Source organism: Lissotriton helveticus, chromosome 3_1, assembly GCF_964261635.1.
Source record: "Lissotriton helveticus chromosome 3_1, aLisHel1.1, whole genome shotgun sequence".
NCBI lineage: Eukaryota > Metazoa > Chordata > Amphibia > Caudata > Salamandridae > Lissotriton > Lissotriton helveticus.
In genome coordinates this window covers 1,362,558,934-1,362,575,051 of record NC_136061.1, presented here as the reverse complement: position 1 = coordinate 1,362,575,051, position 16,118 = coordinate 1,362,558,934, and the positions used below count along the sequence as shown (strand labels likewise).

The 16,118-nt window shown below is 46.7% G+C and overlaps 2 protein-coding genes across 3 annotated transcripts in view; both read right to left on the bottom strand.

The window, feature by feature from the left end:
* The window catches only part of LOC144823468 (carotenoid-cleaving dioxygenase, mitochondrial-like), a 501,856-nt gene extending 499,857 nt beyond the window's left edge, over positions 1 to 1,999 (bottom strand). Inside the window, exon 1 of the mRNA XM_078682005.1 lies at positions 1,554 to 1,999. The gene's annotated coding sequence lies outside the window, so the exon portion shown is untranslated. The remainder of the gene's footprint in view (positions 1 to 1,553) is intronic.
* Positions 2,000 to 13,850: 11,851 nt separating this feature from the next.
* Positions 13,851 to 16,118, bottom strand: part of LOC144823467 (carotenoid-cleaving dioxygenase, mitochondrial-like) — a 742,462-nt gene continuing 740,194 nt past the window's right edge. For both annotated transcript variants that reach the window (XM_078682002.1, XM_078682003.1), the window contains one exon: positions 13,851 to 14,074. In XM_078682002.1, the coding sequence (XP_078538128.1) occupies positions 13,961 to 14,074 (114 nt within the window). In that variant the 3' untranslated portion in view covers positions 13,851 to 13,960. The remainder of the gene's footprint in view (positions 14,075 to 16,118) is intronic.

The following is a 16,118-nucleotide window of genomic DNA, read 5'->3' as shown; positions in this document are numbered from 1 at the left end:
ATGCCATTCCATCGCGCTATATGGGGCGGGCTTGTGGGGACATAAAAACACAAAAGCCCTGCAGGTAGCGGAGAATACCTTCATGAGATTTTTATTAGCGGTCCCAAAACGAGTGTCTACTTTTACCTGTCATGCAGAGCTGGGAATGCCTCATATTGAGGATTTGGCAAAGATTGAACCTATACTACTCTGGCGCCGTATTTGGTCATCAACAAAGAATACTTTCACCAAAGAGATTGTAGCAGACTGTATGACATTGAACCACGTGGAAAAAATAGAATGGCTAAGTTACGTAAAAAATCTTCTTACTGATTTAGGGATGGCCGAGTATTATTCCAACCCGGCAACAATTGCTGAAATCCCGAAGAAAGACTTAAAAACAAGGGCATTGAGTCACTTAGAAGAGTTACGCATCAGCCTAGAGAGTAAGAAACCATCAGTAAAACACTCCTTGGCGGTAATGACCACATTAGAAATGGAACCGTATCTAACTTACGTCGAATCGCATTTTGAGCGCTTCTTAGGCTGAACATTTTCCACAGGGTTGTAGCCTTTCCTAATAGAAACAGCTGGGAAGAAAGCTTACCGGTATGCCCGTGTGACGAAACATCTGAACAGTCAACGATTCATACCGTACTGTTCTGCAAGTACTATTCTGCACATCGTAAGCTATGGTTAATTCCCCTGCTGAGAATCCTAGGCCTTAGAAAATGTCACCCTGCCATGCTGTGGCTCCAATTCTTAAGTTCTGAATTAATATGTAAAACTGTGAGTACTTTTTTAAAATGTATTTTTAAACACAGAGTGAATGTTTAATATATTAATATTTGATAATTTGGACCAATGAAAAAGGGTACCAATTTTAAATGAATTCATATTAAATTTGTACTAGTTTTTGTTAAAATGAATTTTAAATGATGTAATCAATTGTGCAAATGCTTTTATGGTTCTACATGTAAGTTGAAACCGAATAAAGATTTACTACTACTATGTGGCAAATATGGCAGAGCCATAATTATGTGGAATACATTTGCAAACTAGGGTATTTTGCCATTCATGTTTGAACTGCTCTTGTGGAAAAGGGGAGAAGTGCTAATGACAGACACTGCATGGCTCAGAGACAAATAGCTTGTGATTCCGCTTTTAAGCGTATTTGGGACATTCTGTGATTGGAAACGTATCCCACTTTGTCAATAACTCGTATTAAACCTTTAATAAACATGTCCATCCATTGGTTGAATTAAATAATGTAATTAGCTGTAACTGGTCAATGAAATGTCAAAGGAATACTAAAAATGTAGATGTTTTGCTCTTTCTGGCCAAACCTCTGAGTCCTCCAACTGACCCAATCCTCTAGCTATTCCCCCCCTCTGATTCTCCGTCCATAGTTCCCCTACTTTTTTTCCCCCCACTTTGATCACTATGTTTATTTAATTCCTCCCAAAGAGTGAAGCCATTGTCGGTGCTGCCTCATCAGAGTTACAGCTTAAATTAATTTACAGAATCTTTTCTCCCTTCCCTCTAAAACAGGTCAACATTGGGGCAGTACTCACGTTAGCAGAGACAGCATACATCATTTGTGACAAGGTCGTGTCGCGTCGGGGTGAGGTGAGGTGATGCACTGTGCAAGATTGACATGTAGCTGCTCCCTGCTTTAGACTGGTTTGTGTTTACAGTGTGCAGCTGGGCTGACCAGGCTCATTGAGGGTTGCTGCTGTAAAAGGGACAAGCACTCGAAGCGGTAATCTCTGCAGACGTGTACTCCTTTGAGGTTACAAAACAACCTAAGGGCTCTTTAGAGGTAGATAAGTTATCCGACACAGAGTAAGAGTGCGTGATGTGCCCCAGATTCCACAGTTCAGTAAAACTGAGACATCGAGACTCCAAAGTATGCTTCCCGTTGCTTGGAGACAGACGTTACCGCTTCTCAATCTTTTAAAGATAGTGGCTATCAATAGCGCAGCAAAGCAGTGCAACCAAGGCACAAGGGGGTGAGTGGCTCACTGCAACCAGTTATGGTTAACTTTTAATACCCAACCTGGAGCTGATAAGGTTCCACTAAATTCCTCCCCCTGAGAAGAAACCACACGCGTTATAGGATTAAGACGAGGTATGATGATAATTCTTTGAACTTCAATTTTTGACTAAAAAGTTGACAGATATGAGAGCAGCACAGTGGTATGGAAAACACACTGGGGCAAATTTACTGAGAGTTTGTGTTGGCAATGCGCAGTCCCAATGCAAACTCAGTTTTGGTATTTACTAAGCCCTGCAAAGGCACTTTGCGTGGTTTAGTAAATACAAAGTAAAGTGCAGCGCTGCCTTGCTTTACCTTGTGTTGGGAAGGCGTTCCATGGCTGGAACATAGGCTTCCCAACGCATCCACCCAGGGATTTGGTGCATACCCAGATTTTAAAAAGTTTGTAAATCTGGGAAGGGTCAAAATGTTACGCCTTCCCAAGTGAGGCGTACCAAGGAGAAATATCTTTATTTCTCCTCCTTATTTCCTCTTTCCAGGTGTGCTGCAAGGTATCCCTTCCTGCACAAAAACAACTCTGTCAGTAACGCAGGCCCACTTGCACCATGGTGGAAGGGAGCCTGCGTTGGCGCGAGAATGTCTAAAATACACCAGGGCAGGAAGAGTGCTGAAGAAGGCCGTATCTTAGATATGGGACTCTCTCTCAATCACGCAACAGCCCAGCAACTTGCCTTGCTGCACTCTGTTGCGTGAATTCCAGGCAAGTCTTAAACATTGTTTCTCTGGGTTCAGTGCCAAAGCCAGCACTGTCCAAGCCTGATGCTCACAAGGGTTAGTTGTCGTGTCTGCAGGGTTTGTTTAAAGGATGACATCATGGAAGCAACAGATGGTTCGAGTAGCAATGACGTTTAGAAGCAAAACGTTTTATATCCCTCATAGACTGGTTTCCCAAGCATTTTCCATCAATGTTTCTTCTCCAAATGCAGTCCTCTTTTCGTAAGAAGCTTTCTGAGGAGATTACTTTGTAATTTAGTGTTGGATATCTAAGTAAGTGCTTGGCCACCTCAAAACCTGACCCTTTGTGGTGCACAAAGAACCACCAATGTGTGTTCTATGGCTTTCTGAAAATAAAAATGGATGAACTTCAGTCTTTAATGTCTGCAATAAGTCTATACTTAAAACCTGGAGGCCCACTCACGTCGCTCCAACGTACGTATCCTTGGTCTGCCGGAGACTGCACAGACGGGCCGGATAGAGACATTCATTGAACGCATGCTGGTCTCCTTACTTGGAGCGGAAGTCTTCTCCAACATGTTCATTATTGAACGGGCGTACAGGGCGCTGGCCCCCCGCCTGAAACCGGGAGCACCACTGAGGCCGATAATAGCTAAGTTCCTCAACTACAGGGACAGGGACGCGGCCTTACGGGCGGCCAGGGAAAAATGGACACTGACGTTTGAGGGATAGGACATTGCATTATACCCCGATTTCACCGCGAAGGTCCATGAGGCGAGGAAACACTTCGTACCGATGAAGCGCCAACTGCGCGAGCAGGGGCTGGACTACGCTATGCTGTACCTGGCTAAATTGAAAGTCACCAGGAACGGCCAGACATACTTTTTTACAGAACCCAAGACATTGCAGAGGGCGCTCAAAGACTGGGCGAAGGAGCAGAGGAAAACACCGGAACGAGATCTACTGGATGAGGCAGCGGGAGGCGGCCTGGAGGAACAGAAAGGAGGGTCGTTCCATAATGTGCTTTCCCACAATGGCTGCAAGGTCTGGGGGACACATAACTGCCGGCTGGCGGCTGGGAGGGGCTGTGGACATTGTGATATCATTTGACTTTTTTGAATGGTTCGTAGCCACCTCCGCCCACACGTGGTAACACTTAGCTGGTTATTTCTTTCCTTTTGCGTTTGGGGAGGGGGGAGGGATGGGGAGGCTCAAGAGTAGACTGTTTCGCGACCAAGTTGGGGGAGGTCCGCTGTGAGAGGGTAAGCTGGGGGACAGGGGGTTGGGCAGTTTCAGGTTTATGGCCAAGAGGTGCGTGTCAAGATATTTGGTACAATAAATACAAAGCAACTGTTCACTGTGTGTAGGATAATGCATGACTTAGCTAGCTATGAGTGATATTCCCGAAGTAGTCTCTGAGAACACTGTGACGGGGAGCCTGAATGCTTTGACGTGGAATATACAGGGCCTTAACGACCATCGGAAACTTAGGAAGGTTCTGAATTACTTGGCTAGACACTAGGTAGTCCTAGCTTTGCTACAGGAGACACACCTCTCTGAGAACAGCTCTAGGTTACAGGCTAGGGGGCTTAGAGGGCATATCAACGCCGCTGGCTTTACGACCCATGCCCGTGGGGTTCTCACATGGGTCAACCCTAGATCGGACTATTCCCTCAGTAAGGTGGCGGCTGACCCTGAAGGCAGATTTGTTATATCTAAACTGGCTGGGAAGGGCCTGGAGGTGTTGGTAGTTAATGTTTATGGACCTAACTATGACAGCCCTGAGTTCTATGTACAATTAGCTAGAGTTGCCCGGGAGACTCCCAGTCGCACTGTGCTGTGGGGCGGGGACTTTAACATGGTCAGAAGCCCTGACTTGGACCGTTCTAGTGGCCCGGATAGACGCCCTGCAAAAGCTGCTAGGGAATTAGATAGGATACTAATCAGTGAGGACTTGGCGGATGTCTGGGGAAGTCTGCACCCAGCGCAAGGAGGGTACACTAATTATTCTGCCTTTAATAACATACACATGCGCATTGATTATTGGCTAGCGTTGCCGGGGATGCTCTCTCTAGTCCGCAGGTGTCAGGTACTGCCCCGTACTCTCTCCGATCACTCACCTATACTACTTTGCTTTTCGTTGCCACGGAGGGCCCCTCCCCCATTTACATGGAGATTTCCGCCGTTCTCGCTGCTAGACCCGGTCTTCCGGGAAGAGTTACATGAAGCAATTGAGATATACTTTGAAACTAATATAGGGGGGGTGGACAGTTTTCAAACAGTCTGGGAGGCGTTTAAAGTCTATATAAGAGGCATAGCCATGAGTAAACATTCCGGAATTCTGCACTCGATACGCCGGAGGCTTTCGGACCTGGAGTGGCAGCTGGCGGATTGTGAGGGCCGCCTCTTGACAGGAGATGCCGCAGGCACACGGGAGGAAAGGACGGGGCTGCTAGCAGACTATCAGGAAGAGGCGAGCGCGGAGGTCAGACATTTGGGGAAGTACGCTATAGCGCGCACCTATGGGGAACAGGATAGGCCGGGGACGGTCCTGGCAAATATGGTAAAGCAACAGAAGATGAGAGTGACGATTGCGGTGGTTAAATCAAAACAAGGGTCACTAATCATGGAGGAAGAGGGGATAGCGAAGCGGTTCCTAGAATACTATTCCGACCTATATGCGTCGCGTTCGACGGGTAGCGAGGAGGAGGTTATGGACTATTTGGAACATATTCAACTCCCGTTTCTCACGAACACGCAACAGGAGTTCCTGATGCTTCCCATAGAATTTGATGAGATACGTGAGGCACTGGGTGGGATGAAGACGGGCAGTGTGCCTGGCACTGATGGCTTACCAGTCGAGTTTTACAAAACATATTTAGAACTCCTGCATTGTTTACGGATATGATTGAGTCTGGGCAGATGCCTACGTCGATGAGGGAAGCGCTTATTGTTGTCATTCCCAAGCCCGGTAAGCCTACTGATGAGTGCAGCGCCTACCGGCCATTGTCCCTCCTCAACGTGGACACAAAAATATATGCTAAGGTGCTGGCGACCCGCCTAGCCCTACTGACACCAGAATTGGTTGCTCCGGAACAAGCGGGGTTTGTTGCGGGCAGAAATCTCATCTACAATTTACAGACGGTATTTGGGGCTATCCAACATACGAGGCCGGATTCGAAGGCGATGGCGGTCTTCTTGGATATGGAGAAAGCCTTCGACTCCGCGGAGTAGTCTTTCATGAGGTAAGTACTCGCAAGACTTGGGCTTGGCCCAATCTTCTTGCAGATGATCTCGGTGCCATATAATGACCTGTCTGCCTGCATCAGAATCGGTAGCAGCGTCACCGAATCGGTCAGGATTCGAAGGGGTACCCGGCAAGGATGCCCTCTGTCTCCCACACTGTACACTTTGGTCGCGGAGCCGTTGGCGTGCGCCATGCGCAAATATCACTCACACCGGGGACTCAACTTCCCCACATACAAACTAGTAATAACAACGTATGCAGACGACACACTGCTTTACGTCCGGGAGCCTGAGACGAATTTAGCTCCACTGTTGCGCGAGGTGGTGCGGTTTGGTGCTCTTTCGGTATTGAAGGTGAATTGGGACAAGTCAATTGCGTTCCCTCTCACGGAAACCACAGAGCAATTTGAGATGGAATACCCATTACGGTGGGCCACAGAGCCTGTGCGGTACCTGGGGATACGCCTGCACACTGATGCTGAAATGGTGTTCCGTGAGAACTACGGCAGGGCTATAGATAGATTGGAAGACAACGTAGAAAAATGGATCGGGTTGCCCCTCTCCCTCCTTGGAAGGATCTCGATAATGAAAATGATTCTACTGCCCAGGTTGCTGTTTTTGTTCACAAATATCCCGATGGTGCTACCTAGGTGCTTTTTTCCGTGGCTTACGTCACTGATGATTAAACTGGCATGGGCCGGTAAACCGGCAAGAGTTCAGTGGAAGGTACTGGTCCTACCATACCAGTTAGGCAGCCTGGGCGCTCCTGACTTTGAATTATACTACCGTGTCGCGCAGGGGGCACACCTGCAGCAGTGGGTACACGATAGGTAGAATGCACCATATATTAAGCTGGCAAGACTCTTTGCCGCCCCATTACCGCTGCCGGCAGCCGCCTTTGACACAGCGGACAGACGCACAGGTCTGCTCGACTCGCTAAATTCACCCAGACATGCCTGGCATGCAATTTTGCAGTATCATGCTGGGGTGCTTTTATATGCACCGCTGATGCCTATCGAATGGATGGTGTGGCTGGCCCCGTGCAGAGACAAAGGCGTTATAGCGGCAATGAAGGCCCTTGGTATATGTACAGCTGGAGATATGTTCATAGATGGGACCCTAAAAACAATGGGTGACGTTGACGCACAGGGGTTGCGACCTACTGTGCTGCAACGCTTTCAATTCCATAGAATCAGAGAGGTGTGGCGCGAACAGCTTGGGGACGATCTGCAGGAACCCCCGGAACTGATAGAACTCACTTATGTCATTAAAACAAAAGAGCTGAAAAAATGGTATCCACTCTCTATAAGATTACTATGTCGGAACGGGCAGCTGGATATAACAAGGGGCGACTACATTGGCAACGTGACTAAGATACACAAATCTCTGATGCAACATGGCATTACTGTTGCTCCAACACGAGGCCCGTTTCCCTTAACGGCAGACATGGACTTGTGCATTTCAAGTTCATCAACAGAGTTTACCACACACCGGAAAGGCTACACAGGTTTGGGCTTCCTGACAGTGCGACTTGTGATAGATGCAATGCACCAGACGCGGGGTTTATGCACTTTGCTTGGGAATGCCCAGGTGTACAGCTTTATTGGGGGACGGTGTTCCAAGAGCTGAGTAGGGTCATACAGGGTGAGATGGTCCCATCCCCGCTTCTCGCACAGCTAGGCTATTCCAGGCCATTACCTAAGGCACAGCGCAGGATTGTAGACCTGGGGTTGCTCTTGGCGAAGAGACGGGTAGCGATGAGTTGGATGAGGGGCCCCCTTCCCAGGACTGAGCAGTGGCTTAGCGATTTAACATACTGTTGCACGCAATCAGAAAACTACAGTGAACTCCTTCCCCCCAGAAGCAGGCCCAAGAACTTCTGGGGTTTAATCTTTGACTACAGATGTCGACATGAAGCGGAGTCCACAAGAGGAGCGGAAGAGAATGCCACGGGGGGGAGGAAGGGGACACAGTGGTTGGCTGAGCAGGTTTCCCATCATAGACACTGAGCGCTCACACGCGACACGAATCACTGTATTGGGCTCGACTCTAGCTGGCTGGGAATTAGTATAGATTTCCTAAGGGCTTGTATCACAGGGATACAAATTACAGCGGTAAGAGGGCACCTCTGGTCTGTTAAAGTTCTTTTCATAAAAGGTGGTGTTTTTATTTTTGTTAGTGTATGATGCAAGCTTATACTCTAATTGTATGTTGAAATACCTCATTTATATGCCGCCCGACCTTTGGGTTGTGGGCTAAACGGCTGTGTATGGCACTTCGTTACAGGCTCACTTCTTCTGATGATGCTTGCTTGTATACTGATACAATTGAAAGTATATTTGTGTTCACCGCAATAAAATAAAAAAAAATAAAAAGTCTATACTTAAAACCTGGAATAAGTAAAATAGAAGCTCCTGACCTATGGTATGGTTGTGTGCCAACCAATGCTGTGACAATGGTGAGCTAAGAGACTTAGGGCCATATGTATCAATGTTAGGTTTTGCGCTTCTCAAATAGCGAATTTTTGAGAATCGCTATTTGAGAATCGCAAAAGCACTATGTATGAAGGATTTGCAATACATTTTGTGAATCCTACATATTCCTTAATTGCGAATCACATATCGCGATTCGCAATTAAGGAATACCTCCTCATTCATTCCTATGGGCCACAGGCCCATGGGAATGAATAGGAAAACATTCTCAATTTGTGATTCCCAATTAGAGAATCGCAAATTGAGAATGCCATTTCAAGAGTGCCAGGGTGTCAAAAGGACACTCTGTTGCACCCCTGAAATGAGCATGGGTGCACATACATGTCCTAAGGGCATGTGTGTGCGCACACATGAATGAAATGAAATGAATAAAAACTTATATAGCGCAACTTAGCCCGTAGGCATCAAGGCGCCTATCAAAAAGAATCATAAAGGCAAAACTAAAGACTAAGGGTAAGCTCTGGCAAAAAGCCATGTCTTCAGGGCCTTTCTAAACGCTTGCATCGATGGCAGGGTCCTAATTTCACAAGGTAAGATGTTCCACCATCTAGGAGCAAGGCTAGAGAAGGCCCTGCCTCCCCACTTGGCTCTTCGGACTCGGGGGACTGATAGAAGAAGCTTCTTGGAGGAACGGAGGTTTCTGGAGGGGACATAAGGAACCAACATATCTTTAATTCCTCCCCTCTTTTTTCTGGTCAGGGCCCCGTAGACCAGACAAAGGACCTTAAAGGAAATCCTGGCTTCAATCGGAAGCCAGTGTAAGGATTTCCTAGCGACCGTAGCTGAAGACCTCCTAGGCAGGTCCAGCACAAATTTAGCCGCAGCATTCTGCACTGTTTGATGTCGCAGTAGTAAGCCCTTATTTATTCCTGCATATAGGGCGTTGCAGTAATCAAGCCTAGAGGCTATTAGTGCAACCACAATTTGCTTCCGAGCTTGCAGGGACAGATAGTGCTTAATCTTCCGAAGAATCATAATGATACCCCAGCAAGTGGAGATTGTCCTGTTCACTTGTTGACCCATCGCAAGGGCCGGGTCAATCATGACCCCCAGGTTACGGGCCAGGAGCGTGGGTACAGGGCAAGTCCCCAGAGATGGGGGCCACCATTCCGCAGACCAGATGTCATCCTTCCCGCCGAACACCAAGATCTCTGTCTTCTCGCCATTCAGCCTCAATGAATTGCAAATCATCCATTGAGCAACTGCCTCCATACAGTGTCTAAAATTGGAGGCAGAGGCGCTGACCGACTGGGCGAGAGACAACAAGATCTGGGTGTCATCTGCGTAGGAGACTACCTCCATCCCAAAAGATCTAATAAGTCTGGCCAGTGGGGTCACATAGATGTTAAACAGGGTCGGGCTTAACGCCGACCCCTGTGGGACCCCCCACTGCACCAGCCTGGATGGAGATAGGAACTCCCCCAGCTTCACTCTCTGGTCCCTCTGGTCGAGGAAAGAGGCCAGCAAACTAAGGGCTGGCCCCTCCACCCCTGTCTCCCTTAGCCGAGATATTAACACCACAGGAGACAGGGTATCAGACGCAGCCGTAAGGTCTATCAGGATAAGGAGGGAACTCGTGCCCTTATCTACGGTGGTGCGGATGTTATCAAGCACAATGGTAAGGGCGGATTCCGTACTATGGCCTCTCCGAAATCCATGCTGCGAATGATGTAAAAGACCAGAGGTTTCCAGAAAGGATGCAAGATGCTGATTAAGATGGGTTTCCAGCATCTTTGCAGGAGCAGGGAGCAGCGAAATGGGGCGAAAATTTTTGAGAACCTCCGGATCAAGGGTAGGCTTTTTCAGCAGGGGTTTGACCACTGCTCTCTTCCACTGCGAGGGAAAGATACCATCTCGCATTGCCCGGTTCATAATCTCCAATAGAGGGGGCAGGAGAGTCTCCTTACATTGTTTGAGGAGCTTAAGAGGGCAAGGATCAAGAGGGGACCCCGATGTAGTCTTAGTAATAAGGACGTCCAGTTCGTGTAGGGAAAGAGGGGGAAAACTAGAAAGACAGACTGAAGATGAAGGTCCGTCAAATACTGGGGGGGAATAGATTGAGAGGGGGAGGGAGCTATTGAAGCCCTTTGTAGCTCTAGGGCCGAAACAATGTCGACAATTTTTGTGTGAAAATAGAGGGCAATATCATCACAGAGCTGCTGGGTACCGGTGATGAGGTCCGGGGTCTGCAGGGTAGTTAACGAGTCGACTATCTTAAACAGCTCTTTCGGCGATGTAAGAGTGGTAGTAAGATTCGAGAAGTATTCCTGCTTTACTCTCATGATCTCTGCCTTATATTCCCTCAGAAGAATGTTATGGGTTTCCCTATCCTGTGCGTCCCAGCTAACCCTCCAACGACGTTCCTGCTTCCTACAACCCTGTCTTAAGCTTCTCAATGACTGCGAGAACCAAGGGGCAGACGGCCTTTTTCTGGCAGAATAACGAAGGGAGGCAGGTGCCAGGTCATCGATAGCCACTGCGATGGCGCTTTCTAGCATACACACCGCTGAAACCACATCCTCGTCCATAGAGATGGCCGTAAGAGGAATTAGGGGAGCCAGTGAGTCATTAGTTATATTTTTAAGGTTTCGCCTAAATTCCATTTTACTGGGGCCCTTCGGGATCGTGTTTGTAGACGTAACTTCCAAAAATAAGGGGACTGCAAAGTGATCAGACCAGGTGAGCGGGATGGGGACATCGGTGGTCAACCGGCCATCATTCGAAAAAAACCCATCCAGCGTATGGCCCACCTGGTGGGTAGAGCCCTTAACTAACTGCTGCAGGCCACAAGCAGATAGAGTATCAAGGAGAGAGAGAGTTTCACTCGCCTCAAGGTTTTCTAAATGGAAATTCATGTCTCCCAAAACTGTTACATGCTCACAACCGAAATAAGGTTCTAAAATACTGAGCAGGTGCTGTCCAAAATCAGCTCTGGGCCCAGGGGGTCTATATATAAGAATGCCCGTGAAAGGGACAGCATATGATGCACTAATAGAGAAATGGAGAGCCTGAAAAACATCTTGGGGGGTTGATAAAGGGGTAATACGACAGAAATGAGAATCCCTATACAAAATACCCAATCCTCCACCTATACGGCCCACTCTATCCTGCCTAAGTAGAGTATAGCCCTCCGGTATTCCCTCAACCAAATCAGGACCCGAAGAATATTTTGCCCAGGTTTCTGTAATGAAGACCCAGGAGGGTCTTCTATCCAAAACGAAATCCTTAAAAGACACGTTGTTCTTTATCAAGGATCTCGCATTGATCAGAAAGCCATAGTCCTTACTTGTACTAGGCACAGATTTGCCAGTAGTGCCTGCATTAAGGGGTCTGGGAGGCGGTACAGCTCCCGTGCAACATGTCCTAAAGCACCTACAAGCTGGCGAATTTAGGGAAGCCTCGGGGGCAGCAAATAGTGGCACGACATCCGAGCGGGTTTAAAATTCTGCAAGACAAGATTAGTGTACCTGAAACAGCCGTGTATGTTCATAGTTGAGTCGATCGCCCCTTCGTCCAGCACGTCCTTAGCGAGGACGGGTGCAGACGGGCTGGACTCTGGCGTGACTCCGGCGTTACTACGGCACACACGCCGTGCGCATGCGCCGTGCGCCTGCATATTCACGTTTGAGTAGGGCTTCAGCCAGTCAACCTGACTGCTAGAGCGCTAACCTACAATGGTGTCCGGCCGGCGTCCCCTTCAAACCCCCAGGTGGGGAGGAGACTCCCAGGGAGCGCGAAGGAGAGCAGCTGAAACCGCGGTGTGGGGCACAATAAAGGTGCAAGAATGTGGAGATAATTAAAAACAGGGCGAACGATAAAAGTAAACGTAACTAAAATACAAAAACGGGGCTTTTAAAAATACAGCACAGCGCTTAAATGTCAGAGCGTTACGAGCAGCTGAAGATTGTCTTGCTGTCACATGCCACTTTGAGAAATGCAAAAATGTGAATTTTTAAAAGAAATCGCAAATTACCACTAATCTGTAGTTGGTGGTAATTTGCGATTCCTTATGCCATATTCGCACAACTTGGGTGCTTCATACATTCCATTTAAGGAATCACAACTTGCGATTCCCTAAATGCATTCGCAAAATAAGGAATCGCAAATTTTGCAATTCCTTAATTTGCGAGACAGTTCTGCTGTCATACATAGCACTAGGCCAAATTGTGATCGCAAACGCTGAAATTCTGCAAATTTCTGCGTTTGCAATCGCCACTTGCCTTGATACATATGGCCCTAAGTCCTTATTCTGCTCTAATGCTCAGTCCACCATTCGCTAAGGCATCAGTATGTCACTAGCCCATTACTTCTTTGCACGAAGACTCTCGGTTTTCATATGTTGATTACGTAATTTATATTACAGTTGAGAGTGCTTTGAAATGGTGTTGGTCGTTTTGAGGTTATCGCTAAAGGTATGCTGACTTTTTCTTTTAGTTTTTTCACACTTTCGCTTATTTTTGAGTTGGGCATGGTGCACTTTGGCAGCACTTTTGTTGTTAGCATGTCATGGCACGCCGGTTTCTTTCATTCACAGCCTTGTCACAACATCTATTTTAGCCTCTTTCATTGTGCATTCATACTTTCCTGTTCAGCACTTTTGGTCACTTCAGGTCATGTTTTCACGTCCAGAGCTTATTTATATTCAGTACATTTGGCCTGCCCGACAATGAGTTCTTCTCCTTTACTTAATTTTGAGACTGTATGATTCATTAGTAGTTATTGATTCAGATGTTAATGTTTTTAGATTCCCCTGACGAAGGGCTAGTGAAAAAGCCCAAAATACATTGGGAGAATTCATCTTGTTGATTATTTTTGCTGTTTGTGAAGCAACTTTTGAGTTTCCCTCATGGATTTGATTTCATCTGTGACTCATCAAATAAAAAGCAGTTTGAACAACTCTTCACGGCTTATCAATTTCTGAAAGTTTGACGCATAGCATACCCATACGGAATTTGGAAGGGCCATCTAAAAAAACGCACTAACCAGATACCTTTCACATTTTCTGACTTTTAAAATAGGATTACTACATTTGAAAATTATTTTTTGCTGTCACAAATGGAAATAGTGTTTGCAACCATAAAAATGCTTATTATTGAAGGGCATAGCTACTGGACAATATTAGAGAAAGACATGAGATTTCTCAAAAGAGTTAGTGCATATTTCTTGGTGATAGTGGATTGGTGGTGTCTAGTTGCTTTGGACACAAAACTGGTTCAGTACACTTGCCCCAAATCTTAAGTGTTTATCCATTCTTTTCCTGCTTTGTTACAAAATACTGATGATTTCTATAGTGCTTCTTGTCACTAAAAGCTCAGGAGTGTATCACACAGATATCTTCTAGCCAGCACTAACGTTTTTAGAAGATAAATAAAACATGATATTCATAAAGGAAAGTAGGCACTTTATTTTTCTTAAAAAAAAATATTCTCTACATTTAGGTTTCCATATAATAAATATTGCATATGATATGTATATAATACGTATTTTAACCGCTTTCCAAGATATTCTTTCAAATGGCTGCAAAAACTCCATGGAAGCCACAGGGTATCTGCACTGGCACTTCTGCTCGGCCTATTTCCGAGAAGGTCTTGGCATCCAGCAGGAGAAGAAAGGTGCGATTAGTCTGAAATTTAAAAATAAAACAAAAAAAACATAAATAGTATCTGAGTAATTATAAGCTACTTGCAGGTGGAGTTTAAGTTCATCTCTGAAACAATGTTAAATTGTGCCTTTGTACAGGGAAGGGCACTCCAATATTTAAGCACCCAGGATAGAAAAGGGCCACTTGCCCCAACGAGCTTTCTGAAAGCAAGGAACTCCAAATGAAGGCAATACTGTAAGTGAAGATAGCACAAAGAAGCATAGAGTTTACGGCGACTAGTGAAAATATGGCAGTGACGCAGAAGGCTTTATGGATCAGGCAAATTGTATTTAAGATATCTCTATGTCAGGGCCCAAGAAATGCCCCTACATCCATCAATGAAGGTATACATTGTTGGAATGCTCATAAGTTATGAAGCCTTGAGAACAGGATGCCGTTTTTCTGCAGACTGCAAGCCTCTTTTACAATGAGACTGCGCCATGGAAGCGTCACTTTTTGCGATGCTCTGGAGGCGTAGGGGCCTGCTTCATATTTACCCGGGAAGGACTAAGCCACTTTGCATGGCTTAATGCAGCCTTGTAAATATCGTTCCCTTTAACGCAGTTTTCTGTGTTAAAGTGGCGTACAATGGGTGTTGCTGAGGGCGTTCCCAACAACACCCATGTCTTCTTAACACTCCCCCAGATTTACGAGGAAGCGTAACTCTGAGGCAGCGAAATAACTTTATTTCTCCTCTTTTTTCCTTTTTCTATGTGTGCTGCAGAGCACACACAGAAGGAGGAAAAAGCCTCTTGTGATTGTTTTGGTACTGGAAGGTTCCCCTTCCTGCACAAAAACAATCATCCCTGCAACGCAGGCACCCTTGCACCATGGGACAAAGGTACCTGCGTTGGTGCCTGGCAACCCATTGTGCGCCAGCGCAGGGGAAAAGGACTGGAATGCGTCGTATCTGATAGATAAGCACATTCCTGTCCTTTTCTTTTGCAGTAGGGCAGTGCAGCAGGAAGGCCTGAGGTGCTGCCCTACGGCAAAATATTGTAAATAAGACCCCGCACATGCCCTGACTATCATTGGCTGCTGCCAGAGCATTCACTAGGCCATAAGCATGTGCAGGAATTAGAAGAACTAATAACGAGGTAACTCCTTATTCTCACTTCACTACTGGGATCATCAAAATCCTAGAAATCTATTGCTGTTCCTCCATGGAGCTCCTTAACTTCTGAAAATACTGTTTCTTGTTGTCTCGGCTCCTGATTCCTACCTGGTCTTGCCTTTAATTGATCTTCCTGGGAGTCTACATTTTCTGTTCCTGGCTACTTTCTGTATTCTTTGTATATTGGAATGCCCGTCCCACTGCCAGCAGACGGTAAATAAAACGATAATAACATGTTGTTATTATCGTTTAATTTATTTCTGTCAGAGTTACGTACGTCCGACAGGAAGGGCAGGGCGGGGCCAGGGCATGGAGGAGTACTTTGCACTTATAAGTGCGCATATGTGTTTGGCCGTCCGTTTCAGGTTGTCCAAATACATATGCCTAGGTTTCTCCAACCTGGCTGTATTGAACAGCCAAGTTGGAGAAACCCCACAGGCTCCCAGGCACCACCTGAGCGGCAAACAAGGCCGCTCAGACCAATCCTGGCGCTGCTCTCGTGCGAGAGAGCAGCGTCTGGATTGGGTACGGAGCCTGTGCTCTTAGGCCCATCCACTTCCGGGTTGCGAGGAGTAGGAGGAACAAGGCGGCCGACAGCGGGAGCAGAGTGGAGTGGCAGGTATGTGGTTTTTATTCTATTTTTTTAATTTTCCAACCTCTCCTCTCCCCCGCCCCTGGTGCCCTAACGGTTTTAATTGGTGGCAGCCGCCACTGCTTGCCATAAAACCCTATACCTTCTGCTAGCCGGCCAGTCTTCCTTACCACTGAGCTTCACCATCAGCAAGGCTTCAAGACCTCTAAGCTAAACCTATCTTTATTATATCTCATCTCTGCCAACAACACAGCAATGTGTTGCATCATGATTCTTCTGTACACTGGCTGTACTTGCCCGTGTTCTCAGAAATCTTATCA